At 27.6% G+C, this 27203-nt stretch overlaps 1 protein-coding gene across 1 annotated transcript in view; it reads left to right on the plus strand.

Moving 5' to 3' along the window:
- The window catches only part of LOC129963753 (RING finger protein 17-like), an 84390-nt gene that overhangs the window by 25672 nt on the left and 31515 nt on the right, over positions 1–27203 (plus strand). Inside the window, exons 13-24 of the mRNA XM_056078289.1 lie at positions 669–740; positions 3316–3395; positions 4166–4285; positions 9290–9451; positions 11316–11529; positions 13363–13447; positions 19275–19343; positions 19441–19585; positions 24045–24160; positions 24380–24482; positions 26096–26328; positions 27109–27166. Of these exons, the coding sequence (XP_055934264.1) occupies positions 669–740; positions 3316–3395; positions 4166–4285; positions 9290–9451; positions 11316–11529; positions 13363–13447; positions 19275–19343; positions 19441–19585; positions 24045–24160; positions 24380–24482; positions 26096–26328; positions 27109–27166 (1457 nt within the window). The remainder of the gene's footprint in view (positions 1–668; positions 741–3315; positions 3396–4165; positions 4286–9289; positions 9452–11315; positions 11530–13362; positions 13448–19274; positions 19344–19440; positions 19586–24044; positions 24161–24379; positions 24483–26095; positions 26329–27108; positions 27167–27203) is intronic.

The following is a 27203-nucleotide window of genomic DNA, read 5'->3' on the forward strand; positions in this document are numbered from 1 at the left end:
ATTAACAAACATGACACATTTGGTGAATTTTTTGGGTGATTAAATGTGCCAGTATCAATATCTTATATATTAAAAAAATGTGTTTATGTGCATTTTGGTACTGTATTGATTATTAATATTTAATACATTTTCACAAGCACGATGTCGCATTATTATCAGTAACTATTTGATATTTGATAAATATAACCATAAATTATTACAACAAATTTTTCTCTTAAATACTAGTTTAAAGAAGATTTGATAAAGATTGAATTAATAGATAAATTTTTACAAAAAAATGAAATATTTTTATTCTGAGCAATGTTGGGTATATCAGATTGATATTGCTGGATACAAATATTTCTTTTGTTGGTTTATTTTTCTTTGAAATGAGAGGCAGGCTGTCACTTCTGCCATAAATGCTCACAGGTCTCTCCCCCCCCCCAAGTTAAAACCCTGATGTTCACAAAAAAACTAAAATCAATTAGGCTTATTATTTACACTCATTGCACAATCACAAATTTTATTTTTTTAAATACCTTGTGTAGTTATCTTGTCTTACTGTGTTTCAAGCAAATTTTTAATTATATATAACAAATGCTTATTCAAATAATGACTATTTATTATTGTAAGTAATATTGAATGTTAAAATTGAATTATATATATATATATTTCTTCTTTTCTAACAGTCTCGATTTAGAATCTGATTTCGAAGAAAGTATCAAGCAAATTGGAAAAATTCACTTTGAAATAAAACCTAGGTATGCCATACAACATATGAAAATATTATTACATGTATTACTTATTTTTAAATGTATTGTGCTCTAATTTTTTTTAAGTATATCTGCCTGGAATAGAATATTTTAGATGAATTTTCAAAAATTAATTATTTTTTTAATACTCATTCATTTTCTTGTTTTATGGTTTATTCATTTCTGTCTTGAATGATTAAGTCATAATGGTTCTTTCTTTTTAGTCAAAAGCAGTCCATGGTTATTTATTTGTGCATTGCTTTAAGTCTTCTAAAATTATATTGTGCTTTGAAAGCTCATTATTTAATGCAGAATATTTTTACAACAAAATAGTTTAGTTCTAGGATAGTTGTACAAGTAATTGTATAAAATAAGTATTTACTGATAAAGTAATCTCTTAGAAATTTTTGAAGTAGTTATAAAATTAAAAACAAATTTATTGGAGACAAATGCTGATGTGGCTCAGATGTGTGGAGCTGTTATGAAGTTATATGGAAACTTTGAGAATCCCCTGTTGGTTCCGATATCATCTTAATGATCTAGCCATGATTCAGGATTTGTGAGAATTGCCATATTGCTTTCAGTGTGATTTTAAAATTGAATTTTAATGTAACTAATCAATCAACCAATCTGTATATTTTAATAAAGATTCAGATTTCTGCAAATTTTATGTTTAAAAATCTATGTAATTGAACATCACAAATATGCATAATAATTATGGAGAAGTTTGTCAATAACTTTGCCTCTTGAAGCTTCCTTCTTAGATTTGCATAATGAAATCAGGAACTCAACAGTTCAAAGCTGTTTAGCTGATATTTTTTGGATTGAAAGTAATTTTTCTGGAGTTGAACTCATGCAATTATTCAAGTGTGATTTTTACTGAATTTCTGACAAAAAAAAAGTAAATTTAAAAAATTAATTATGAATTTATGATGTTAAAAATAAGATAGTATTATTTTTTATTCAAATTTTTTAATGCATGGTTAGTAATGAAATTGTTAAAATGAAATTAAAAAAATAAGTTGGATTAAAATTTTGTCTTTGTATTAATTTTATTTAAAATAATTAGTTTGGTTTTTTCCCCCTCTGTTTCTTGTATGTTGTGAGCTTTGGATTTACTTATTTCATGTCAAAGAAAGAAAGAAAGAAAAAAAAAAGGGGAAAAAAACGAGGACTACAGATTTATTTTATTGATATCATTCTTTTTTTTGAAAATACAAAGATTTCTTTTGGAAGTTAATAGATTTTAAGTCTAAATTGATTTTTATTTTTAACGTTGTACATAATTAGCCTATTTTGATTGTGTCTGTTAAAAAGATAATTTTTATTACTTTCTTTGCTTAATAGAGTGATTCTATTTTGTTACTACTGAAGGTGTTGAGTATTTTGTTTAACATTTCATGTAATAATTATATATTAGCTTTGTAGAGTGAATTCATCTATGTATTTAAAATAATAAGTGAAATCGAATTATTAGCATACATCTATGCATTTAAAATAATAAAGGAAACCAAATTACCAATTCCCAACCCCAAGTACTGTATTGATTTTGAAGATTTTCATTTCATATGAATGCTCGTGCACCCTAGATATATCATCATTGTCTACCAGTCCATATCTATTTTTCAAAAAAAAGCTTCAGAAATATTATTTCACTATACATACTTTGTAAGGCGAAAAATTACAACAGTATGTTCCAGCTGTGGCCATTGTGCTAAATTTTGAAAATATTTATTTTTTATGACAGCTTTTGAGGCTTACATATCAATGGTAACCTGTAATCATAAACTGACTCCACCAACTTCCATATTTGACAGAAATCTCAAAAATACTATTACACTTTACATTCTGAGGGGAAAGGGGAATCATGACAAACTCTTTTAATCCATTATCACTTGCTCATCTGCAGTCTTTATTTTCTAAAGATATCTCAGAATAAGACCTTGACTTAGCACTCAGCCTCAAAACTCGACTGATTTTGCGGTTTCATTTGCCTGTTACTTCGGCTGCCTTGTATGTTTTGCAAACTAACTGAAACTAAACTAATTTTTTTATATTTATTATGCAAGCATATTTTAAAATAATGTTTTCATTTATAATAAATCAAATTTTATTGACATTCTAAATATTTTATTGAAAAAGTGGGTGGGAACCTATGAAATAAGTTTCATTTTCTCTCTCTCTGTTTTTCTGTATCATGTATTCTTAAAGCCTTGTTCTGACGACCTGTGCATGTCTTGAGACTGGCACATTTTCCTTTCTTTCTCCTCTCTTGTAGTTTTCAGGGGTTCTTTGATATCTGTCATTTTGCCGACAATTTTCGGGAATCTCCCAACCAATGTCCACAGGCGGGAGTGGTCCTACAATGAGTCAGTTGGCAGATTTGTGACCATATCCGTAAAGGCATCAGGTCGTCTGAATGGGGTGTTATATGTTACATATGCATAAATTATAATAAAGTAAATATTTTATTCATTTTCTTAATCGATATCAAACTTTTTAAATCCTAACAACTCATTTATCTTATAATAATAATTATTGTTGTTATTATTTTTTAATTCAAAGTTATTTTCAAATATTTTAGGTTCGCTCTCCTTCCAAGCAGTGATTTACCCAAAAATTTTTGTACTGACATCCCAGAAAGTTTTATGTCTAAATTAAAAGGTATTGATATGCTGTCAATTTACTACATTTTTAAAAATCTTTAAAGTTACTTTAAATAAATGATGATATTTTGTTTCCATATATTCATTATAATTTTCTGCTAATATTTGATTTTGTGCTGTCCATCAATTTTACAGTTCTTGTTCAAGTAGGGTTTTGTATTAGTCAATAAAGATGATAAGTGTGATAATATATATTATCTTGCAAAATAATATGTATTTTGCAAGATATATATTATTCTCAAATGATATATCTTGCAAAATATATTTTTGAATTTCCTAAATTATATTTTTTATTATAAACATTTATAAAAATTAACAGAGTTTCCATATAGAAACTGAAAGAGTGCCTAATTTGGCAGATTTAAATATTTTTTTATTGGATCTATAGGACCAAAAGCTTGGAAGGCTCTTATTTGAATAGAAGATAATCAATATATATTTATTTAATTTTACTTATGTGAATTATCTTTATTCATTTGTCATTTTTGTACACAAGCCGTTATTTCATTGATTGATTAATTTTGTCATCCTAACTCAATTTCACACAGTTACAATGTAATTTTAGGAATATTTGTCATTAATCAAAATTTTCTCTCTTATCTGTGAGTTTCAATTAAATGAAATATCATAAATAAATTATGCTGCTATAAATTTTCGTTATTTATATGTCTTGAATTGTTCAACTTTAAAAAATTTTCTTTCATGTCTTTAGCAATGATTTTATTTTTTAATATTATTACAATTCAAGAGTTTTTCCTGTATTTTCAGCTGCTGCTGATACTGAATCAGTCTCTGATTCATTTGACACTTTTTCAGAAGATAGTTTATCAACAAATACAGAACATTCCAGTTTTCAGACATCCTTTAAATACAGAGATTACGCAAGAAGTAATTTTCCTTTCAAATTCATTTTGCTGCTGCTTAATTTTCGTCTATTTATATTTCTACTGTATTAAGTATGTTAATAATATAATATAGCTACTGATTTAAACTGACTTCATTTAAAGCTTTCTTCTAATTTTGTTGGCAAAAAAACTATTTTTGATATCGTTTACTCTCGTAAAAAAAGCAAGGGGGAACTTTTCCCTTTGTGACTACTTGAATTTTAATTTCAATTTAAAACTTCAGTTCCCATATGTTTACAGATGCATTGTGAAAATATATTACATTTTCTGCGTAGGGAATTTTATTACTCTTTTATTTATTTAAATTAAGCATTTTGAACTTTAATTCAAAATGCACAGTTTGATAAAAAAAAAAAATTTAGATTATATATATAACTTGTCATTCTTTAAAGATGATGAATTAAATTTAGGACGATATTTTTTTTTACCCTTGATCTATATCCCCCCCCCCGGGGGGGCACTGCGAAAGAGGATGAGAGGCTTTCAGCATGGTGGTTGGATCTCACCATCCTGGAGGGTACACAAATAGGTGGGGGATCTGACACCTCCCATCGATGACGGGATGTACTTCCTTCGGGGAGGGTTGTACCATGGCCGGTGATGGACTCAACCACAGTTCCCGCCAGTGTTGCTATTGCGGCGGTCCGGTCATTCAGTCGTATGGTTTAAATCCGTGTGCCTTCATGGTGGGTCGGAGAGTCAGTTGGTTGACTTACCCTTTAGCTATAAAAAAAATCCATGTACAAATGCAGGATTATGTTATCACTTTGAATGCTTATTTTTTGATTGATAAATGAAAATGATTAAAAGGCTTTAATTAATTTGCCTTTGGTTGTTATTCCCAGATGCTACTAAATTCATACTAGAAATTTTGGAATCCACTTAATCTATCTGCATCTACTCTACATCTTATTGTGCTTTTCTATGCATCACAATTTTTAACTGATGAAAATTGAATTTTCCCCATTTCTTGGTATATTAGTAACATACTGTTAAGTCTCATCTATTCTTACTTAAAAGTCTAAACTTTAATTATTTGAGATCAATTAGTGAAAAAGAAAGTTGTTGCATATAGTTTATTCAAGTCTTGTGTAAACTGTAATTTATTTCAAGTCGGAATATGTACTGAGAAAATCTAATTCTTTCTGTTTCATTACATAAAGAAACCAACATGATTAGTCTTCCCAAAACTTTCTTGCAAATTGTAATAAATGTACTTGTACATGTACATATGTACTCAATCATATGCTATTGGGGGATAGTAGTTACAAAAAATATTTATTAGCATGTGAGTTTTGACAATTAATTGCTAGGATGTGCTTAGTACTTAAGTACCAAAAAATCAAATGTTCTATATTTTAAATGCCTTTTTTCCAATCAGTTGGAACTAAAATTTGATGTAAATTACAATTATTATCACAAATCACATATCAAATTTCATATATTTAAGTCATTTTCGAATTACTGTGTTTGCAAAAGTACAGATCGACAGATGTTCAATCATTTAAGTAGTTCAAAATTTGGTACATCTACATTTTAGGTATTAAACCTGTGTACCAAATTTTATCCCGCTCTCTATATTTTGTAGTTATTTTTTGTTCACTTGTACTTAGACAGCCATACTTCCTTTGATGGATTTAGTTTAAAATTTACAAATTTAGTGAAAAGACCATACACCAAATTACATTTGTTTAGCTCGAAACACTTTTGAGCTATCATGTTCACAGACTAGCATAAATTTAATAATGTGTTTATCAGAATGAGGAAGATCTGAGCTTAAAGATTCATCAAAATCTACAATACAAATTTTTTGATGATTTTAGTGCTTTATTTTTGTTATACAGAGATAAAGCACTACAATCATATGGAAGAAAGTATGAATACTGAATCATATGAAAGAAAGTATGAGCAATGAATCATACGAAACAAAGTCAATTAAAAAACAACTGGATCACAAAGAAATTATTTTTGTTTATGAAATTTATTTGCAATTCATGTATTATTTCCAATATTGTCAACATCACTCACCATAATATATGTAATTATTTGCCTTTCAAATGGCTTAAATTTCTAAATGGTTTTCAAGAAAAATACAATAAATAACCTAATATATAAAAATCTTGTGTCACGGTGTTTGTGTTGTTCGTACTCCTCCGAAATGGCTCAACAGATTTTTATGAAATTTTGTATGTGTATTTAGTAGGTATGAGTATAGGTGGTAAAGTATATTGCATAACGCTAGGTAATTAGGGTGTCCCTATCCCATCATACCACATTCAACATACGCTGATGAGATCAACACTTGCTTGAAATCATCGCCACTTTGGTGTAATGTTGAAAAAGTCCAACTAAAAATAAACATGCGCGTTCAAATGCTACAAGATCCATCTGCTGACACATTCTCGGACCAATTGTTAGATATCGGCGATGGAAAAGTTGCTGTCTATAAAAATACTGGATGCATAAAATTGCCCAATAATTTCTGCACTATCGTTGATTTGCAAAATGCTCTCATTGACCGCATATTTCCCGATGTACGCACACAATACATAAATCATACGCGACTGTCAGAAAGAGCCATTTTGGTAGCAAAAAATATGGACGACGACAATTTAAACTTCAAGATACAGCAGTCGTTGCCAGATGACTTTGTATCATGCAGTTTGCGATAAGTAACAAAGCTGTAAATTATCCAACAGAGTTTTTGAACTCACTGGATTTGCCAGGCATGTCACCACACCTTTTTTGACTGAAAGTTGGATCTCCGGTTATTTTACTTCGGAATTTGGACCCACCATGACTGTGCAATGGCACACGTTTGGTCATTAAGAAATTGGTGAAAAACGTTATCGGAGCCAGCATTTTGAATGACAAATTCCCAGCCGAAAATGTTTTGCTGCCACGAATTCCAATGATTCTCACAGACGTGCCAATTGAATTCAAATGCGTTCAATCTCCTAATAGATTGGCATTCGCAATGACAATCAATAAGTTGCAAGGCCAAACGATGTCTGTTTGCGGCTTAGATTTGGGCACACCATGATTTTCACACGGACAATTATACGTGGCATGTTCTCGCGTGGGCAAACCATCGAGCTTATTTGTGTTGGCTAAAGACGGACTGACAAAAAATATCCTACACTCAATTGCTCTTTGAAATGAATATTGATTTTCTTTATTTCACTTTTTTTATACTTTAGGATGAAAAACATATTATTTATTTCACTTAACTTATAAGAGATCAAACAATGTATATATTCGTTACGTTAATGAAATACAGTGTATTGAAAAATGAATTGCGCTCCATTCCTCTTTCTGTCATAGATCCCATCCCCACATACTTACAATGCATTCGTTATTTTTTAATTAACAACTGAAATATTCACTAGAAATAATTTATATGGCAGAACAACGTTTGCCTGGTCAGCTAGTATATATATATATTTAAGACTAAGATTGCTCAAATTTTAAGAATATATTTTTCAGTTTTTGGCTGTTTAGGAGAGAGAGAGAGAAAAAAAGATATTAGTCATACAAAAACACTAATGTTTCTATTTGTAAAGGCCTGAGTTATTAAAAGCATGATCTTTGGCATTTCTACGGATCTTTTAAGCATGCATCATACCATATTCTATTCTTTTAAGGGTCAGCAGTTTTTCAATTTTTTTACACTCCAGGGCTTAAATTGCATTAAAAAAACTAAATGAATACATAATTCAAATGAAATAAATATATTATAAATTCGGAAATATAATAATTTGTAAAGTAATTAAAATTATGTATATTTTAATAATATTAATCAACATGAATTACTCTAATGTGCATAGAAAGTAATATAAATTGAATTTTTAAAGTCAAAAAATCCAAAACTTAAGTTCTAATGTAAGAACTGGAATTATAATATAAAGAAAATATAAAGTAAAATAAAATGAAATGTTATTTTTAACTGTAAACTGCCAAAGTATGACGTACAGTGGCTTTGAAATTTGAATTGGTTTAGCTTACTTTACAATATCGCATGAATATGAAATGAATCCAATACTGGAAAATATTATATTCCTATTGATTCTGCTGTTGTTAACAATTGTTAATAATAACATGATACAGAAATGACTATTGGATCCACTAGGATTAGAATTATAGTTTTGTAAATATGGGGAGGTAAAATAACAATGAGGTTCAAAGATATATAATTCAATTATTTACACTAAAAATATTTTTAAATATTTCAGTACTGTTTATCAAAGATTTTTATTCTTTATTCCTTTATCAATGGTTTTTATTCTTATATTCCTCATTATTTCTTATCTTAAGACTTCAAAATTGCTATTTTAATAATGGAAAAAAGCATTTATTTACTTTTTTAATTTTTTGCATTAAGTAAATATTCTAATCATTTCTTTTTATCCTGTGTTTAAAAATGATTAGATTGCTATGATGTAAATTTTCACTTCATATTTAAGGAAATATTTCAGAGCTTTGCTTTCTCTTTTATGTTCTCTTAATTCCCTCTTTAATGCTTCATGTATAGTGAGTGAAGGAAATATATTAAATAATGGATTCTTTTCAATTGCTAATCTGTATAAAATCCAAACTATTGTGTAAATAAATGAAAAAGGAAGATGTGAGATATTGTATATTGTACTTCTAAGTATAGAAAAATATGTGAAATTATATTTAGTTATAAATATATTATATTATATATAAAAATAATATTTAGTTTGAATGTGAACATTTATATTTAACTGATTATTAAAAAAGTGAACTAATTATTAAAAAGTTCTTTGAATTTTAAAATTTGTTAGTTTGCATTTTGTTATTTTTTAGAGTAAGCAATAAATTATTTTCAATGTTGTATAGTAAAAATATTTTTATTGTAATATTTGGACATTATAAAATATTTTGATCTAAAGATACAATGCATCATGCTCATTTTTTTATTATTATTATTGAAGTCTACTTTTAAATGTTTCACTTTTATTTGTAGTGCAACCAGAAAAAGTTCTAGTATCTCATATCGTAGATCCATCAAGTTTTTTTATTCAACGCTTTAGTGAATTGCACAAACTGAAAACAATGTCTGATGCAATTAATAAATGGTGCAAAGGCTATGAATCTAAAAAATTTAAAGCTACTGAATTAGAACCAGGTATTTTTATTTGTTTTAAAATTGTTACATTTTATATTTAATAGCATGGTATTGATTTATTTCTCATTATAAATCACTTAACCACTTGCACTGTGAAAAGATTCCCAGATATATTTGACAAACAGTCCATTTAACTCGTAGCAAGGCAACACAAAGTATTCCATAGTTTACTGAAATAAGAAAAAGATTTATATATTCTTAATGAATTCATTTTTCACATAAGACTGTGCTCCTGTGAACTGTTGTCTGACAAACAATCTCACTAGAGCGGGTCTCATGTACTTTTATTTCTGATAAATGTCTGACAATGTGTATATATCAATGGCGATTTTGTGGCAAAAACATTTCAGTGTGCATAACATGTCTTTCCAGCACAAGTGGTTAATAATTTATAAGGCTAAATTGCAATATTATTTTCAGTATTTTTTTAAGTTTCAATTTTTATTTTTAATCTTAAGAAATAAAAATGTTACTTTTAAATAAGTTAAAAACAAGTGAGAACTTCTAATCAGCTTACTGACCAAATGAATTTAGAGCAGGCTCTCAACAATTTGGCATAGGCATATATTTTTATGTATTAAATTTGTGTCAAAGATATATGTATTATTTTGAACATTTTTTTTTTCTTTTCTTTTGTGCCTTATAATATATTTTTCTTTCTTTTATTTATTTATCTATTTATTTATTTCTAACTCTACAATTTCTGTGTCTTTGAATTCAGATAAGATTTAATTGGGAAGATTAGTCCTTTTTCGAAGAAATAGTAAAAAAAATTAATTGAATATTTTATCAATATATATAACAGAAATGTGAATCATTATTTGCATATTTTTTAAGTAACCTCTCAATAGCAACTTTATTCTTTCTCATTTGGATATCATTAATTGATAGTAGAGTAATTTTGATTGAAAATTGCTCCTTGTTGAATTGCAAATTATGTTCTGGTTCGGTGAAAATTATTTTGATAGAAGAATTTTGGTGTTACTCTTATCTTCAGTGTTATTTATCTGTTGAATTTTAAACAGTTTGTATTTTGTTAGATCAGTTCGAAGTAGAATTTCAAAAAATTTCTTAGTAAATGATTTTATATTCATATTGTTTTTTTTAAAGTATTTTTCTCTTGATTTAAACACATTTTGCATTTATGAATAAATAATTAATATTTTTGAGTTTTTGAAATTGATGGTCAGCACACTTTTAAAAAAAGACGGGAGTTGCAAAATTTTTAATTTGCTTTTGTTTTGTGTTCTATTTTGATAGTAACTTTCAAATATAGCAATTATTCTTATGGTTACCTCTAGTAAATATTTATAACACATTCTTTAATTCTGTTAATTTTTCTATAATACTAGATTATTCTTATCAAGTTGTAAATTGAGTGCTATAAATATTTGAAAAATATAAATGTAATTTGAAATAGTTAATCAGTAAGGGAAAAGGTTGATAACTCAATTAATATTTTGTTTTTGAATTAACTTTAATAATGATTTTATATTTTGATTTATATCAAAAGTAGTAGTCAAAAGTAGTATTTTGATTTATATCAAAAGTAGAAAATCAAGAGTAGTACACTTTCTTAAATAAAATACAATTTTTTTTTTTTTTTTTTTTTTTTTGCATTTTCAAAAAAAAAAAAAAAAAATGCAAACTTATTTTAATTTGATAATACATATGGAACCATTGATTTTTATATTGTTATCTATTCTTTATTTGTTTCTCTTATAAAATGTATTTAAATTTTTCCTGTATAAAATGCATAATAATATTTAATAGATCATAAAATAGAGATTTATCATCAAGAAAACAAATTTTTTTATAAATTGTTTTAAATGTTTTAAAATATTCCTGTTTTCTTTCTATACAGGTAGTTTATATTTAATTCAGTATAGTAAAGATAAAATGTGGTACAGAGGTCGAATCAAATCCGTTTATAAAAGTGATGAAGATTCAAATGAAGAAATTGGATCTAAATTGCCTGTAAAAACTGAGAATGGAAAGATAGTTGTAAAGAATAAAGAACAAAGAGCTTTGGTATATTTCATAGATTATGGGAACACAGAAATTGTTTCATTATCTCAGTAAGCTGCATTGATATTTTGATGAATTTTATTGATTTTTTTCCCTTCATATTTTTTTGAGATTCTTTTAAAAACTTTATTGGGAAATGTGCATTCTCAATAAAGTTTTGGGAATGCACTTTTATAGTTTGTTTGCCTTGTTGTATTCATTTGGAAGAGTAGTGAGGTTTCGAATAAATCATATTAAACTAGAGGCAAACTATTTAAATTTCAACTGTGGCCAATTTCGCTATGTGGAGTTTGTAAATTAGATTAAAACCTTGAAATTTGTTTTATGCATCTACATTTTGAACTTTAAAAAAATCTTTGTGAAATGAGTTTTTTACCTGTATATTTATAACATTTCTAAAAAAAATTGGAAGTAAAAAAAAAAAAAAAAAAAAAAAAAAGAATTTGACTCGGAAATTTTTGTTTTATACATGATAATTATGGATTCCCAAAACTTTTTTTTATATCATATTTTATTTTTATATCATAACAATAAACAAAGTTGTCTGTGCTAAAAATTTTTAATTCTAAAATATCTGTTTTGAAATTTTTTGCAAAAGGAATTTGATAATAATAATTAACATAAATCTTCTACTTTTTATAAATATGTTACAAATAAAATGTTTCTTTGATGGAAATTTATTTGAGGCCATTGTTGTTTTATTGTCAACAATAAAACAAACCTGTAAAGTTTCTTAAAATTTTATCAAGAATTTTTAAAAAGAGTTTATTTTGCTTTATAAAATGCATCAGAATTCACCAAATTTACATGCTAAACAAAGGGTTCAAACAGTCTTATTGTGGCTGAAATAATATATCTAAATGGAAAATAAATAAATAATCATATAATTTGCATATATTATGAAAAAGTTAACATAAAGCTTATAAGTCAAACTTTTTTTATTATAATAATTTCCCTTTTTAGGGAGGATTTAGGTGCATATAGTTAGACTTCCAAAATGATTATTGATTTGTTAGAAAAAATCCTCCTTACTTATTTTAAATATGTTTCCATGTGATGTTGTTACAAATAAGAAACAAGGAAATTTTCTTTTCAATCTGCTTATTTTTTGCTCTGTAGATGATTTTATGTAACAAAAAGTCATATCTTTACGGTGTTTAATTTTGTATATTGCATATGAAACTTTCATACTCATACATTTTCATATTGCACTAGAATCTTTGACAATCTCACTGATACTGTAAAATCCAAGAATGCTAATATTGCTATCTATCATTTATTTCGATTTGAGGTCTTTATCTAAAAAAGTTAAATGTTATAAATGGTATATAAGTGAAAATTGTAATTGTTTGAGGTTTTAATTGTTTCCAGTTTTTATCATTTAAAAAAAACACTTCATTATTTTATTCATTGCATATAAATTATGATTAATATACCCATATATTAGCTTGCCCATATCTCTAGGGAAAAAAACAAAACAATGCTTGTTAGATTCACTCATACTGCATAGTACTAGCAATCTGGAATGTTTAATAACTGTTTATGTTATCAATTTTTTTTTGCTGTTTAAAAATTTATCCAAGGCACTTTTTTGCATAGTGTTTAAATAAAATAACTCAATGTAAATAATTTCTTACATTCACATAATTTATATATACAGCATGAATCATATTGCTATAGCCTCTCAGGACTAACATTGATGATGTATCAGTAAAACACTTATATTTCATTATAAAAATCTAGTGTAATTAATCTTTTGTCAACATGCCATGCCTGCTAAAGGTAGTAAATGCATAAAATATTCTCATTTTAAATTAAGGATGCTCTGTCCATTTCTTTATTACAGATTTTAATTAATGCTTTTTTCTTTTTTTTTTTTGTAGAGTGAAAAACATACAACCTCGATTTCTGAGTCTCCCAGGCATTGCTAAAGAATGTAGTCTTGTTGATATTGAGCCTGCAAATAAGGTAATATTTTACTTGCAATGTATATAAAAGTTACAATAGTTAATTTTTCAAAAAAAAAATCTTCTTTGATCCCTAAAATTGTTCAAATTTCTTATTATGTGTGAGCATTGTGATACTTTCAGTAGCGCTTGACTATAATGTGCTTTTAAGGTTATTTTATGTTGTACCCATTAAGACCCAACCTAAGTAAGTTTCATACACAATAAATTCACATTCAAGTTTGTGTATAAGTCCAGTGAAAAGTTTCCCACAAAAGTCTTCACCAATCAACAGTTCTATTTCAGTAGAACCTTCTCCATAATCAGCTATCCAGATTTTCTTTTCTCTTAATTCTTTATTCCAAAATCCTCTTTTGAGTCTTGAAATTTATCCATAAATAGATAACTGATTCGAAACCTTTATATCAAGAGAATATTTGCAATTGGGCAACTAATCTCATGCAGAGCATGATCTTTCACTTGTGTTTTAACACCATCAAACAATGAATGAGCTAAACTTCTCTTACTTTCAGGTTCATGTCCTAGTTCTTCGGTAGTCTTTTTCAATATATGTGAATTCTGAGAAACACTGTCAGTCAATGCTCAAACAATATTTATAAGTATAGTCTGAAGTAATAAAGCTTTAGAATATTCTTCGGCAATCAATGTGGCAGGTTGATCGTCTTATTTGTTAAAATCTCTCTTTTAATTATAAATAATTCAAAACACATGATTGTGTGGTGCCATTTAGAACAAATCATACACTTGATTTTTGATTTATAATCCCTTGCTTTGTGTCCCTTGCTTGAAACAAACGTAACACACTTTCTTTTTACTTATAGCTTTCTTTTTCTTGTCTAAAGACCGATTTTGTGCTAAGATACAATCTTTACTTTTCTGGGATTTGTCTCAGAATGCACATTGAAACTGTCTTTTGTCATGTCACCAAAAAATAAATTACTTGTAGTGGGCACTGTCTCATCTAAATTTTTTTTCTTATTCTTCAAATGACCATTGTTGAATTCAAATTTCATTTTATTTCTAGCAAGCCGTAAGCATTCTGTGCCTAAAGCAAATTCTTAAGTTTATTCCCATAATTACTTTTTCGGCCGACAATTGTTTTGGATTTCGCAGCCAAGCTCTCATCAATTCTTCGGAGATACATCATTCAACAAGAGGGAATAAAATGGCTTCATATTTTTCACGTGTTAGTCCTATTGACTCTACGGATCTCAAATGGGATTGTAATTTATCATTCAAATAAGGAATATTTTTGATTTACCCATTTTTTCTGTTGCATTCTATATAACAAAAACTAATAATTCGTGAACCTAAAATTCTATCAACAGTTCTTCTCTCCCAAATCTGTTCTTTAAAGCTTCAATTTCCTTTTCATAGTTTTCAGATGTTGCAAGGAAACTTTCAATAAATTTGCAAGATTGACTTCCTTGCATCATGTACTGTAAAAAATATTAATTTTATCTTCCAGAGCCAAATCCTCATCAGTATGCATTCTTTGAAATTGGCTCCAAAATCCTAAATAGCCCTTGAAATCGCCGCCGAAATGTAACAATTTTTCATTTGGCGATGAAGTTACTGATTCATCTGTACTGTAGGAACATATCTTATTGAAGAGCTTTTCATTTTCCTCACTAAATCTATTTTTTCTCAATATTCTTCAAGTTTATTATATTTATTTTCAAAATCTGCATCTGTTTCGATATTGTTCAAAATTATATCATCACCGTCTTTTTATTTACTGTAAATACAATCCAAAGTTAAACATTTCATTTTTACAACTTCGCCATTTGGCACTTCTTTTTTCAAATTCCTAAAAATAAACTATTTGCAGTTTTCTTAAACACAGTGTGAACACACTTCTGTTTTCTCAATGCATACTCTATAACCATGATGCATGTTTAATTAATTAATTTTTTTATAACCATGATTAGGCTGTTTCTGTATCATGTCCAGGTCACCAAAATGTTTTGTTCAAATAGTAATAAAATAGATTAGTTATAATAAGTCACAACCTCACAAACCTTGACATCCAAATAATATGTTTATTTCACCCTGTTCCCATTCACATAAAACCATAAATCTTCTTTTTCATTAAAAAATCATTTCAATACAAATTTGAGTTTTTTCATTTAAGATTATAAATTTCTTAGTACTTTGAAATTATCTTAGTTTAAATATATAATTCTTAATTAGGTCTCATGGTAATTATATGAATATTTGTTAAAGTCACAACACTGCTTGCCAAACTGAGTTTTTTTATTGTCATTGACTAAAATTATCCAATCATTTCTAGCATTCTAATAGAGGGTCTGCCTAATTTTACTGTTTTCAACACAATATTTAAAAAATAAATTCACTTGCTACTTTAAAAACTTTTAGTGTCATGGAAAATTGTGTTCTAGAAGGTTTAACAACAAGCATTTCTAAATTGATTTTTAAAACCAGATTCATATGCCAGTATCAGCAAATTATAAAATTGTTTGGGGACAGACATGCAGAAACAGCTATGAAACCTAAATATCCAAACTTTGTACACTGCTTAATCATACTTTCTCTCTCAAATCTGCAATTCATAAAAATCGTAGAAGCTTTGTGAGAAAAATGCATTATATACAACGTGGCAAATCAAAGAATACAATAATTATTCAAAATGTTGGCCTTGAATTTGAACTCATGCCTCTTAAAGGTTGCAACTAGGGTTTGCAATACCGGACCAAAATTCCAATACCGGTATTCGGTATTTTTTAAATCTTGATACCGGTTTTAATACCGGTATTAGAAATTTTAGAAAAAGAAAGAAAACACAGGTGTTTCTTTGTTTTATTTGCCAGTTTTGTTAGAGAGTGTAAATATCACAAAAAATTATTTGTAATTTATAAATTATAACAGTATATAATCACAAAAAAGTAAAAAAACATCTTATTTATTTAAATAACAAAAAAAATGTAAATATCACTATTCAGTCTGTGATACTTTTACAAACTTTTGAAATGTGATCTTAAAAAGCATAATGCATCAATGGTACTGTCATTAAGCCTGAAAAGTAATTTTGTGCAAAAATGACCAGCTGTCGAAAACGCAGTTTCGGCATCTACGCTAGTTTGTGGTACTGTTAGCAATGCGCGATATATTTATTCTAAGTATTTACCTCTAAATCCCTCATCTTCAAATACATCGATTTCTTGTCGGATGGTTTTGGATATAGCTGATTTCTGTATTGTATTTTGGTTCGTTGAAATTTTTTTATTTATCGCTAATTCTAATTCTTGTTCAAGAGACAATTCCTTTTCACTATCGACAGTAGTGACATCACAATCTTCGATAATCGAACCGAATTCTTCTGAATGTGGATAGGTTTGTGGGTAAAAAATTTTAAGAAAATTTACTCTAAACTTAATCAGATTTGAATTGGTTCTTTTCTTTTCTTCTTTTTCATTTTCATTTTTAAAATCATTATAATTATGTAAATACCATAAAACATTTTCTATTTCGGTATGCCTTTCTTCTGTGCGATTTTTCAATGTAATACATAATTCTTGAGATAGTGATGTGTGCTGTTCTTTCAGTGACTGCAACAGGAAATTTATTGTTGCATTAGCTGTTAATAAATTATTATCTCTCCGACACAATGCCTCAATAGTCAGTTTTATTGGAAGTAGAGCTGATATAGTTCTGAATATTAAGTCGAATTCACTATCTGAAAAATTAATTTACAGGTTTAAGTCGATTATTGCTTTTTGGATTGGATTTCTCAGTTTCAAATATCGTTCCATCCTTACTAGTAAACTGTTCCAACATGTTTTAGAATCTAATATTAATATATATTCTGTTTTATTTTCAGTTGGTATATATTTTAGTAATATATCCTTTTTATAGGGGAACGTTTAAATGTCTTAACAATTTTTCGAACTTTATAAATTATAGGAAGCAATTCTTGATAGGTTAATATTTCATCCTCATTAGCAATATCTTCAACAATTACATTGTCATTATCTTCATTGTGAATATCACTCTCACTCTTACTCTTTTCAAAGTTGGAATCCGAAGTTTCTATATCCACAGCATTTGGATTCTTCTGTTCTTTATTTTTTTGGTATAATACATCTATTACTCCTAATTGAATTACTGCTGTTACTGAAGTTTCTATTACTGCTGATTTGCACCAATCAACTTTCCAACTTTTTTCATAATTGTTGCTCCATCAATCGTTATGGATTCAATATTTTCTTTCAGGGATAATCCATGTTTCGCTAATTTAGATTGAAGCAATTAATTAAGCCATTAATTAGCTAATTAATTTCGCCCTTAGGGAGACATAAAAACAAAAACGTATACTATTTTGCTATGTTCGCGATATCTGAACATATAGTGGAGACAATTTTAAAAATTTTTAATAAATACCGAAAAACCGGTATTTAAACTTGTGAATACCGGTATTACAAAATTGTATAAATGGCTCAAAATACCGGTATTCGGTATACTGGTATTGCAATCCCTAGTTGCAACCAATCGGTCATCAATGACCAAACGCACCACATTCTTGTCTGTCAGCCATTGACTTCACAATAACAAATTTCAAATGGTCCACAGTCACATGAGTTTGGGCATGTGCCTTTTCCTCCAAATCTTATTAAATCTTGTAGTCTAGGGATTTTAAGTTTGGATTGGATTAGAGCTATTCTTTAATTATGACTAGCCCACTGATATTGGGGGGGGGGGGACTTGAGTCTTTTTTATCTTATGAGCTATTGAGTGAAACTAAAGATTCAGTACCTACATTTAAAAACAAATTTCCAGTTTCTGAAATCAAACATTAAAAACTTATTTAAAAAATAAACATATCACTACAGGATGATTCAAAACTTCTTGTTCAAATTTCATGGGGGTCTAGAGAATACGGCAGGAAATTGATTTCACATAAGAAAATATGTTTGTAAAATGTCATTTACATGGATAAAATGGATAAGTGAAGTGAACACAAGGAAGCAATACAGTTAAATGGTAATGAATGTGACTTTCATTCCAGCAAGGTAAAGTACAAGTTCACAGTAGGTGCTCGAAATTGTGAATATTTACACAAAAGTAGAATTCACAGTGTTGTTGCATTGACTGCCGAACATTTTCAAAATTGCCTAGCATATCACTGACAATGCTTACGATGGCCACTATTCATGTAACAAGGGCCATTTTACTGTCGACAGGGGTCTCGTACACATGGTCTTTCATGGCCCAGCAGAAAACGAAATGCATTTGCAATAATTCAGGTGACCTGAGTGGCCAAGATATCAGTCCACCTCTGCCAATCCATTGAACTCTGAATTTTCAGTTCAGATGCAACAATTGCGTTTGGAGCCTCCATCATGTTGATACCACATATCTCAGTGGATATGCCAGGAGTTTTTGAAAATATTCAGTGATCAATGCAACGGTGCTGTGAATCCTGTGTTCGTGTAAATTATCGCAATTTTGAGAACTCCTGGTAACGAATATACTTTATCTTGTCGGAATAAAGATCACATTCGTTATCCACTTGCTTTAATGTTTCCTTGTGTTCATTTCACTTGTCCAATTCGTTCGTGCAGATGAAGTTATGGACATACTTTCCAAGAAATCGATCTCTTGAGATATTTCCTACCTCCCCATGAAATTTAAATGATAAGTTTTGAATCACAATATATATTTGAAATGCACCTTTCTTTAATTGTAATTTATCAAACATGATATTCGTAAATCAATGATTCACATTAGTACTTATAAGTGTATATAGCAGCCACTGAATTGAGATATCTTGAATATTTTTTCTTTGACATTCTTTTTTTTTTTTCCAGGATAAATGGTCTGCAGAGTCTGTTAGAGCATTTGCAAACTTTGTTGATAGGAAAATTGTTATAATGCAAGTAAGAAGCCTTGATAATAACTTTTATATTCATATTTTTTTCATGTTTCTATCTGGTATGCAGTATGAAAGCTTTAAAAAAAAAATTCACTTCTTAGGTTTATGAAGAGAGAAATAATGTTTTTGCAGTTGATTTATGCCAGTGTCCCGATAATGATATATCTAGTGATGTTCCTGTTTCTATTCGGGATGCATTAGTGTTTTTGGAATTGGCCGTGTTTCCATCCGGAACGAAACATACTCGTAAGTAAAAAAGAATTATTTAATTTTTCAAGTTCATTGCCTTGCTGATTCAATAGAGATATTTAATTTCAGTTGCATAATTTAGATAAAAGTTCATTTTCATGATTCCATCAAACTATCAAACATTAAAGCCGTGTTATTTTAATGGTCTTACATATATTCTGTTCATTGTATTTATGAACTTTTCTAATAGAGACCAGTTGCATGACATTCTAGCACTATTATGCTCGTTTCATCTTTCTTCTAAATTTAGCTGTATTGTAACTTCATTTTTTTAAAAAAATTTTCCTATAAACTTTATAGATCCATATAGATAATAGAATCTCTTTTCAGCTTTCAATAATGAAAGAAACTTTTTTTAAAAAATAAAGCCATCAAATATTTGATGAAACAATGAAAATTTCAGTTCCATTCATAGTAATGAAAATATTCTGGTGAAATACACATAAAGACATGTTTGAAAGTTAATTAAATCTAGGCTAAAGTATTTTACAGCTATTAATTTAGGCATCATTGAAAAGATAATATTTTGAACATTGTAAAAATCATCTTTTTGCAGGAATATTTTCGGAAGTTATTGTGAGAAAACATTAAAATTTGGCTTGTTTTGTAACTAAATTTCAAATTGAAATTTAAAGAAAATCACTTTGAGGTGCTTATTTCCACCTCTAAAATATATCTGGACCAAATTTGATAGCTCTAGATCAAATGGGGGTAGCCTGCAGACCGTCAACACAAAGACACATGCAGACACATTCATTTTTATTAAAAGCAGAGATGAAGTGCTTTCATCATGTACTTTCGTCACATGATCTCTAAATATGTCATCACAGACCATCTATGTTCCTCTACTTTCCTTTTTTTTTTTTTTTTTTTTTTTTTTGAGACAAATAAAAAATATACTTAACTCTGTTATACTTAAAAACTCTGTTATACTTAGTTTTTCTCTCACTCACATATGTTTTCTACTTAGAAAATGTAATGACAATATGCCTCAGTTATAATGTATGCATTAAATTTAAGAATTCAAAATCCATGTTTGTGGGTAAGGAGAGGAATTGATTTCACAGAATGATAAAATATTATTATAGGGCATCTCTTCTTGCATTTGTTTACAATACTCTCATCAACATAATTTTGGGAATGATGATGACAAGATATGTATTCTTTATATATATGAGTTGGCACTGTTTTGGAGAACTAAAAATAAAAGATCATTCAGCAAATTGCCTTTTATAATATATTTATTGGGAGACATGTTTGGAGGCCAAATTTTCTTACAAATGATCCACTGACCACTTTTGGCAATTGGGTTGGTTTGCCAAGATTGGATTAATAATTGTTGAAAATTTCTATTAAATATTTTTTCTTTGCTTGGTCTTAATTTCTTTTTTAACAAAATACCTTTGAACTTCAGATTTTGATAGACATATAACTCATATTAATTTAGAAGCCTTGCATCTGTTCATATGCATTTTCTTAACTTTTTTTGTTTGTATTATTATATATCCAATAATATCACAAGAATGAGTAGCTTAAGAATGGGCACACTTTAAAACCATTGCTTAATTCTCTACTTAAACCTTAATTGTAAGTTCTACAAAATCTCAACAAAAAAATGAAGTATGCATTATACTAAAACACTCAATATGGAAAAAATAAGTCAAATCTTCATATCTTGATCATAATTCATGCATATTTGCTATAGAATTTGTTTCCATTTTTGATATCTTGATCATCAACGAAGGGAAAAGAAATCAAGATGAAATATTAGTAATTGATTAGTAGATTTGAATTCAATTCAACAGTTAAATATATTGTTGTAAAATATACTTAAAATGTTTTTCAAACTTAATTAAAAACAATGGACAATATATGGCAAAAAAATTTGTTATAATTGAAATGATTTTTTTTTTAATTTTAAGATGAGGAAAAAATTTTTGCACTGTAATATCTTTGAAAATTTTTAATGCTAATGTTCAAAGTTTCACTTAATTTTTAATATTAGAAAGATGACATTTTCTATTTACCTAGAAACACTAGGACCAGTCATTTTGACTTTTCTTTTTAATCCCCCACCCATTCATTGTTGAAGCAAGTTTCAATAATATATTTAATTACTAAATTTCGCATTTTAATTAATTACTAATTAATTAATTTAATTTAATTACTGATTTTTGCTCAAAAAGGCACTATTATGCTTGAATGCTGTTCTGCTATTTTTTAATTTTAATTATTTGGATAATTTGCACATTTTGTGGTAGTAGCAGCGTTCTTTACTTTATAAAGCCAACTTTAAAGTTATATAAAAAAGAAACTTTATTCCTTCTAAAATTATGAAATAGATCTATCAAGTTTTTTATTACATGTTCTTCGATGGTTGCATCGATTGATTTATCTGCATTTTCCCCGGAACATGGAAAAATCATTCAACAAATACAGAGTGGTTATAATTAAAGTTCCACTTTAAAATGGTCATAAAAGGAAAACTACTGGACCAAATTTTATCCATAATAGTTTAAAGCAGGTCATGGGAATTTCTTTTCTGCCCCCCCCCCCAAAGTTCAAAAACTCACCACCAGGGGTGAAATGAAGCTGTATCAATATTGTTAAGCAAAGTAGGATATGAAGACTCTGGTTTAAAGTGTGTTTATTCCTTTTCTGAAACTTGTTACAAAGCATGTTCAATGTGTATTATCTCAAAAGAACTGTTTATGGTGAGAATCTAAACAATTTAGCGGAACTGAAAGATGTGATATACCAACATGTGCGTAAAATTCTTCCAAATATGCTAAGAACTACTTTGAGAATGGTGTAATGCAATTTAACTTGCTTTTAGAAAACGATGGAAGCCATATTGAACATGTTTTGTAACATGTTTCAGAAACCATTAAACACATTTTAAACCTGTGTCTTCATGTCCTATTTTGCTTAACAATATTGATGCAGCACCATTTCACCCCTGGTGGTGAGTTTTTGAACATTTTTTTGGTAGAAAAGAAATTTCCATGACTTCTTTTAAACTGTTTCCAAGTTTAATAACGTTTGGTTCAGAAGTTTTCCTTTTATGACCATTTCAAAGTGAAACTAATTATAACCACACTGTATTTTGACAATTTAATCTGCTATCCTAAATTTAACTACAGGATTATCCAGTTTAAGGCCTGTAGTGTAAATGGACTAAGTATATTTCCTTGAAATTGTTACTCATTTACCATTATGTTTTGATCCATTTTGTAATAAAGCAAGCAATTTTCATTAAATATGTTCTCTCTGGAATGAATTAATCTATTTAATGTAATCTGTAGATTTGAGATCATATTATAAATATCTCAATGAATTGGCTTAAACTGTTTGCGTATAGAAACATTCACTAACTTTAGACTTTATAACATTCACTAACTTTAGACTTTATAATATTCATTTACTTTTAGACTTTATAAAAATGCAGAATTTAAGTTTCATGAAGGAAAAATAAGGATTACTTTGGTAAACAAGTGGCTGCTTGCTGTTTAGCATTCTGAAGGTGCTACACTCGTTGAAAAATAGAATTCCTTGCAACAGGATCTTTCAACTTGCATGATTAAAATCCTTTGTTATCATTTTCATATGATGCATGTATCATTATTTCTGATGCAATATTTTGAACATGATGCGGTTTTTATACATTTACATAGAGGTTTTGCTGAACAGAACATAAGGATTTTTGCTAGTGATAAAATTAGATAATGAAATATTTCCCAAAACAATTTTATGTCAAAATAATTAATATAAAAATAAGTAATGCATAATTGCATTGCATCACCACTATTAAAATGATTACTAAATTGAAAGCTGAATACTAAAAAGTTGCCAGAAGCAGCAGCAACCTTGTCTGGCAAGCAAAAGAAAATAAATTTGAAAAAAGGGTGTTGTATTTTCTAAGTATATAAAATGTAAAAAATTATTTTTAGCTGTTGTAGGGCAGAAGAAAAGACGCTTTTGAATTTTTAACTTCAATTTATTCCAACCCGGGAGGCATAATTTATGTATAAGTGGTAAGAAATATGTCAGTCTACATACATCGTGACACAAAAACGAAAGAGAACCCAAAATTTTCCCTTCAATGGTTTTACAATGAGATTTTGATAGGGACATGTCGATTTAGAATAGAGAAATTTAGGCATCTTTAAAAGAATGTTGAAAGCATTTTTATGCCTTTACTCGGAGCAAGAGAAAATACTGAGACGTGCAGTTTTATAAAGCGTGTTTAGCATTAATTAAATAAAAAAGGTGGAGTTGGATCAGGAACTAAAAGAGCATTTTAGAATAAAGTTAATATTGATTAAATTAAGATAAAAATTTGAAAATTAATTAAAATTTAAATTAGATTAAAAGATATATATAAAGAAAAGTGATATTTTCCTCTTATAACTCTTTGATTGTATAAGCTTTAGTTTTTCTCACATTTTTTGTTTAGATAAAAAGAATAAAGTTAACCGTGATTATATGCCTCCGGAACCTGTGCATATGAATGTCAATATTTGTGCTATCGTCAGTCATGTGAATGATCCTTATAATATTTATGCTCAGCAGGTAATTTAAGTTTTTTTTTTCTCCTTTCTTCTTTTATAGTTATCTGCTTCAAATTTAATTGTCCATATATGGAATAGATACAGTATCTGATAACAATTATATTGAAAATTGATAATTGTATGTTTTATGGAAGCTCATTAATCACATATAAGAAAACTTTTTTGTCAGATGATTATATTATAAAAATATTTTCTGTTAATTCAGTTTTATCTTTCTTAGATGTCTACAGCTTCTTATTTATCCAAATTAATTGTTGAAATGAGTGAAACATATAATAGTGAAAAAATTGCTTCACTGCATAGTATTTATGCACCTTGTGTTGGTAAGATCAGTATTTTAGTTCTAAAAACATTTTTTGACTTATTATTATTACTATTTTACTGTTTAGCATTTTATTCACTCTTGTTTGTATATAATTTTTATTTCAATCCAGCTTCATTTTAAGCTAGAATAGAATGGATTATTTATTATTATTAAATCTATTTATTTTTATGATTTAATGTAATTTGCAATCTTTGTTCCTTTTTAATTTTTTTGTAAATAAAATTCCGTTTGATTTAAAGGTACAAACTTCTTTAATTTTCCTGTCCAGAAAGAAAAAAAAAATACTCAAAGAACTTGTATTGTAAAAATGTGGAATGATTTGCATGATATACCTTATAAAGAAATTGATAGTTTTATTTTGAATATTTAATAGTTAAACTAAAAGTTTTAAAGCAGCCATGGTGACCTGATGAATATGTCTATGTTTCAGGATCAGTGTTATAAGTTTAAAACCCATTTCCATTTTAGAAAATTCAAGTAGATAAATGAGTTAGATCAATGTATATGTGTGCAATAAATTCAATTTATCTGTGTTCATTATTTTCTAATCATTTGATTTCAAACTTAGCATCAATTTAAGGGATAATTAATTATTTAATTGAGATCATATATTTTAAGAAGTTTCTATAGATAAAAAAGCAAGGTATTGATTAATTTCTCATAGCTTGAAGCTACTGCCATTGTTGAAAATATGCATTATTTGTTCAAAAGAACTTTACTTTTCTTGCCTCCAAGGAGTGATTGACTAATACTTGCTTTTAGATACTATTAAATCATGACTTCGAAACAAATTAAAACCTGGTATAAAGATATGTATTAAAATAAAACAGAAATTTTGACAAGTAGTGGCAGAGTAGTTGTGAATTATCATCAAAGTTGTTTCATTTATTTATTTTAAAATTTATAATTAAAAAAATATTATGCAGAAATGGAATTGATATCAATGAAATGATAAAATTTTGAATTTTAAACATTTAAAAATATTTCTTTGATAATTTTCCCTAAAGTTACTATGAGATAAAAAGGTGGATTTTGATTAATTTCTAATTAATTGAATATTCAATCAATTTTTGAACTTGACTGTATTGAAAATTTGACAGTATGTTTTCTTTTGTGCAAAATTTGGTTAAATATTACACAGTTTAGAAGGAAATGGGAAATATATATATGCATATGTATGTACATATATTTAGCAACAATGACTGTTTATATTAAGATTGCCACAATAGCATCAATTACTGCCTATCATCTTTCCTGTGGTGATCTTGAAATAGTAGAAAGTCCTTATAAAAGTTGTTGTAATCCTTATAAAAATTTTGTATAAAAAATCACAATAAGCAATAAGAAAATTAAAAAATAAATTTGTTATCAATTGTATATTTAAAAATTCTTACTTTTTGAAGTTAAAAAAATTTTTATTCAATAAATATGATGGTTACTTTCAGCTTGTTTATTATGTTTGAAATAAATGTTACTTGCTTCACATTTGAAATTTAATCTTGTTACATATCTTTTTTGTTCATAAAAATGAAAATTTACTGTTTAAAAAATATTTAGATTTTCAATATCAGAATGGCTTTAAATTAATAAGAGCTTTGAATATTAATATAGGTATGGTTTGTGCTGCTCAATTCAGTGTGGATAAACAGTGGTATCGAGCAAAAGTTATTGATCTACCCGGAGGTTCTAAGGTTAAAGTGCAATATGTGGATTTTGGAAATACTGAAGTCATTCATTACAAATATTTAAGAAAACTGTTTGATAAATTTTTTAAGCTAAATATTCAAGCCTTTCCTTGTAAAATGGCTCATATCACATATAGTGGAACTGGATGGGATCAAAAGGTAATATTTTTAACCATGTGAATTCTTACTTTTTCCTCCTGTCTCAAATGTTAATTATTAACATTAGTATTTTTTAAAGATTTAAATGTAGTGTTTCTCAAATAGTAGACTAATATATATTAATCTTTAAATGGAATCCAATGATTTTTTCTAGCCACAATAATTTTCAATTGTATTTAACAATTTTTTTTTACTATATTTAGTAACATGAAAAATTATATTAAAAGATTTGCTAGTGTAATATGTGATTTTTAAAATTTGTAGCAAGTATATAAAAGAAGAATTTATTGTAGGCATAATAATACTAATAATGATGTGACAAACTATTGAATAGAATTATGGCCCATCTACCTTTTTATTGATTAGGGATGGATTCATTATTTGAAACTTTATCCAACTATATATACTCTTCAAAATTCAATGAATTGCTACTTACTATTCAAAAGGACTTAATACTTTAATTTTGGAAAAATGCAATATTAGAAAGCCCCACCCCATAAATGTTAGGGAAAAAATAGCTGTAAATGTAAGTATTCACTATGGAGTTATTTTCGGATTGCATATTCTCCACTTGAGGTATAATTTTTTGTAACCATATCTAAGTAAACATTTAGATTTTCTTATAAAACTGGAATGAAATAAAAACCTTTATAGTAAATTTTGTGTTGTCATCTATTTTAAATTAAAATAATAAATTTGTTTGTCTGATTATTTTATATTCAAATAGTTGACAATTTAATAGTTGATAAATTAATGCAAAATTTCATTTTATATTTTTAGGCTAAAGAATGGCTAACAAAGGAAATTTCAAGAAGACAGTTAACTTTGAAATCTTTAGGTAATTTTTTTATTATATTTTTGATAGTTTAATTATT

The sequence above is a fragment of the Argiope bruennichi genome, chromosome 3 (assembly GCF_947563725.1).
Source record: "Argiope bruennichi chromosome 3, qqArgBrue1.1, whole genome shotgun sequence".
In the NCBI taxonomy this organism is placed as follows: domain Eukaryota; kingdom Metazoa; phylum Arthropoda; class Arachnida; order Araneae; family Araneidae; genus Argiope; species Argiope bruennichi.